Source organism: Adiantum capillus-veneris, chromosome 14 (assembly GCF_014529385.1).
Source record: "Adiantum capillus-veneris isolate H3 chromosome 14, ASM1452938v2, whole genome shotgun sequence".
In the NCBI taxonomy this organism is placed as follows: Eukaryota; Viridiplantae; Streptophyta; class Polypodiopsida; order Polypodiales; family Pteridaceae; genus Adiantum; species Adiantum capillus-veneris.
The window spans coordinates 55125781-55130032 of record NC_140944.1 but is presented as its reverse complement, the minus strand read 5'-3'; the positions used below and the strand labels follow the sequence as shown (position 1 = coordinate 55130032).

Genomic DNA, 4252 nt, shown 5'->3' with positions numbered 1-4252 from the left:
TCACTTTAATAACCCAAAACCAGAAACATTTTGATAGGTTCATTCACAATAAGAAGCAATTCAATTCCCAATCTATAATCTATCTGAAGCAGCTCGCTGCTCACGAGAGGGAAAGTTGGCTAGATGAGGCTCCCTTCCCACCTCTTCTTTGTTGTCCCAAGAGAACCCAAATTCCCTTCAACTCGTCATCAAGAGTGCAATTCCTTTCATCAAGGACAAGAAAAAATACATGATAATGATCAAAACTTATCCAAAAACAAAGCATAAGCCATGACATAAGCAAAATCCCCCAAATCTAAGCAAAAACATAAGCATAAGCATGAATAACATATTATGTCTTCTCTGTCTTTTGATTTTACGAGGAAGAAAGGCAAGGAAGAGAGCTTCGCATTCAAGATCCCCTTCCCCTTGTCTTCTTCCTCACCCCTCTACTCCGCTAAAACTCTTCGTTCTCCCAAGAGCAAAAAACCACCTCCAAAAAAATGTCCCTATCCCCCCTTCCCCAAAAATAACCCCCCAATCCTTCTTTGTGCTTGTGGCCCTCAAAAAATTCATGCCCAAACATACTCAAAACTTGGAAGTTTTCTTTTTGTATATTTTAGCAAGTTTGATTGCCCACCACTCATTCTCATGCTCATGCAAAACTCCCACACCAACCATCCATGCGTGGCCACTAGCAAGCTCACTAGTGGGCCATCCTGTGTGGACGTCCTCAAGCAGAAGGGGAGGTGGCCCATAGTGTGAACCTTGCCCGTCTAATAGCCACGACGTACCAGCCAAGCAACACCACCACGGATGATGACTGATGACTCTCGAGGTGTGGACGGCAACATTTTATGGCGCAACAACGCTTAAGGACAAGCCATCATGCCAGGGAACTCTTGGAGCTCACAAGCCCACTCTTGATATGCTCAATGGAGGGACATAGTTTTACATATAGCTCATTGGCTTGATGGTATTATCAACACATGTGGGATAAAAAGGATGACACATGGAATCTTCCAAGGAGTCCCCTCTTTTTGAACCAGAGAAAACCACCTTAACATGACCAAAGTGAGTTTCTTGTCCATAACATCCGAGTCTAATAAGATCTGACACATTTAGGAAGTCAAATTACACCCAATTACCATCAATTTTTGCATAAAATTTCCACATAATTTGTATTTTTAGGTGCATCTCATACATACAGCAAGTCTTGAACTGCACCAACTTAATGAAAATGCATAGCTATTATCCGCTTTTTGATTTTCTTAATGTGCCCACAAAACGACATGACAACACTTGGGTGGGGTTGTGGGGAGGGGGGGGAGGGGGGGGGGGGGGGGGGGGGGAGGGGATTTTAACATTGAAGGAGCAATCCCAAGAGGTCTTGGACGAGCCTAAAACTCATAAACTCGTGTTATTCAATAGGGAAATGGGATAACCAATTGACCACATCTCATAGAAGTTCACCTTTGTAGAAACAATCCTAAGATACCTCAAAGGTATGTGTGACGAGTCTAGAACTCAATTCCCGCATGACTCAAAAATGTGGAGGTGGCTACGAGGAACTTCGTATACCTAGCCGGACCTTGTTTGGTGCAAGAGGCCAGTCGAAGCCGGCCGAGACCCATGTACAAATATACAAGAGCTCATCGCAAAACGTAAGTACCAGGAAGTCGAACACACACACTACTACGAGCAAGGCGGAAGGCAAGGCGAGAGAGAGAGAGAGAGAGAGAGAGATCAGGAGTAGAGAAGAAAGTCAGGGAGGAGGCATGGCAGGCGGGAGAGCAGGGTGGCTGGTGGTGGTGGTGGCTGCCATGCTGATGAATGGGGCGCATGCCGCGCAATACAACGTGGGCGGCGATTCTGGCTGGAGCCTCAACGTCAACTACACAGCTTGGGCTGAGAAATATGAGTACCTCCCTGGCGACAGCCTCTGTAAGTAGCACTCTCAAGTTAAGCACTGTTTATAAGGCACCTCTCACGTTGGTAGTCTTTGTTGGTTAAAAGAGCTTGAGTTCATATCATCCAAGCAAAATTGGATCCTTATTTAGTGTTTTGTTGTCTTCTAGTTTTCAAGTATACTCCACCAAGCCATACTGTGCTACAAGTGACCAAGGACGACTACAAGGAATGCAAAACAAGCAATGCCTTGCTCTCTGATGGCAAGGGTAACACCACATTTCCATTATCGGCAGAGGGCCAATACTGGTTCATATGCGGGGTTGGTGACCATTGCTCAAAGGGAATGAAGTTCACCATCAATGTGTTGAGCTCCTCCCCTGACTCTGCTTCCAACATCATCAATCCTATCCACCTCCTCTCTTTCCTCCTCTTCCTTGTCCCCCTCGCCTTCTCCCTCTTTTAGTTCCATCCATTTTTGCTTCACATCTGAGTTCCAAGATTTAAGAGCTATGTTTACACTAAAAAAGCTCATCATCATTCTTGCCCAATGAGTCTAGCCAATTGAATGAGATATCTCCTCCCAAAACACACTCTTGTAGTTTACAAACACATATATGATTTGTTTCAGAAAGTAGTTCCACCAGCTTACATGATATATTTTACATAGCCAATTTGCATGGAAAGATTTGATCCTTAGTTAATCTTTTAGGAAATGCATTGTTGTAGCTAACAATTGTCATGAACATCGATAAAGTACATGAATGACTTCCGTAAAATTTTTGAATTTCCAAAGCTCTTAAAAACTGAAAAGGGTCTGTAAAGATAATTTGTGGCAAAGGTATGTTGAGAATAGACTCAAATTCTAGTGCCCACTCTACATTTGGCCGATGAAAATTTCTTCGATATGACAATGAAGAGGAGTTCCACAATCTTTAACATATGGCTTCTAGCATTTTGCAACTTTGTACAAGGACCTTAATGGCTTGCCAAAGGCCCTAGGCTACTATGTCCTAGTGAGTTTGTGGGATGATACCAGACCCCTAATCTCCTCCTTATTACTAATTTCTTATCAGGAAACTTTTTTGTGAAATGCATCTTTTGTAGCGAGCAGGGATTCAATATTTACGTAATTACGATAAATTTTATGTGATCACAAGGTCTTATTGACACATTTACATGATTACACTAAACATGATCACAAAGAATTCGGTTAAGGGCAACTCTGAAAACCCACTAAAATCCTGCCGGGATTTTTAGTATTCTCGATGGGCCCGTCGGGTTTTTTCCATTTTCCTTGCGGGCCTACCGGGAATATCGAAAAGCCCGGTGGGCCCGCATAATTATATATATACGGGCCCGATCGGATCCGTTGGGTGTTATTTCATTGCTTCATCTTCTGAGAGAGAGAGAGAGAGAGAGAGAGAGAGAGAGAGAGAGACAGAGAGAGAGAGAGCTTGTCGACCGCCTTTACAAGTATGTCGAGAGGAGAGAGGGGGTCGTGTGGGAGCGTGCTCTTCGTCACAGTGCGCAGCAGTAGCGGAGGACCTAACCACACGATCGGGGTATGTGTTATGTGTGTGTATTGATTGTGTGGTAGCGTGTCTTTTGTCGTATTGCGCGGCAGTCATAAGGTACCTTACCACACAATGGGAGTGTGTGCGTAAGCTATTCTACGGAACAATGCTTGCCACGGGGGCATCACCTCTGTGACGCGGGGAAGATGGTGTCTTTGTGGTAAGTATTGTCGAACTGTTTGGGTACTACGTCGGTAACGTGGTGAATCTAGTATCTTTATGGTAAGTCAACTTCCCTTTCCCTTTCCCAAAAAACATATGGGCATCGATCGATAACAGGGCCATATGATGTTCGTATGGAAGCCATTATTTCTTTTTAGATTCAGGTGGCACTCGATCGGTAACGCGGCTGATAGACTGTCGTTTGTTAGAAGCATCTGTTTTTGCATAAATGTGGCGTTCAGGTCGTTAACTCGGTCGTACAAACGTCATATAATTTGTATGTGCATGTACAATTAATTTTTTAAGTATTAACTATATGAAATACTTGGTCAGTAACGCGGTTGTGAAGAGTATTTCATATACAAATGTTTGAATTGTTTGATTTTGTTGTTTTTAACTGTCTTATATACAAGCTAATCATATCCAAAAGAATGCTTTATTTATCAATCATTGCTATTTTAAATGCTCTATTTATATAAATTATATGCAAAAAAGTATTTGCACACAATTTGCATATTAAATATTCTTTTTGATCTTTCAAAGGACCTCAAGTATCATCGCTAATTTTAATACTTCATTTACATAAATTCTCTATAAAAAAGAATTTTGCACATAATTTGCATGTT

General features: G+C 42.4%; 1 protein-coding gene across 1 annotated transcript; it reads left to right on the top strand.

The window, feature by feature from the left end:
• The first annotated feature begins 1757 nt into the window (after window positions 1–1757).
• On the top strand, window positions 1758–2353 carry LOC147442396 (mavicyanin-like). Its single transcript, XM_086529654.1, has 2 exons — window positions 1758–1923; window positions 2058–2353. The coding sequence occupies exons 1-2, from the start codon at window positions 1758–1760 to the stop codon at window positions 2351–2353; spliced, it is 462 nt and encodes a 153-aa protein (XP_086385780.1).
• Window positions 2354–4252: the final 1899 nt, after the last annotated feature.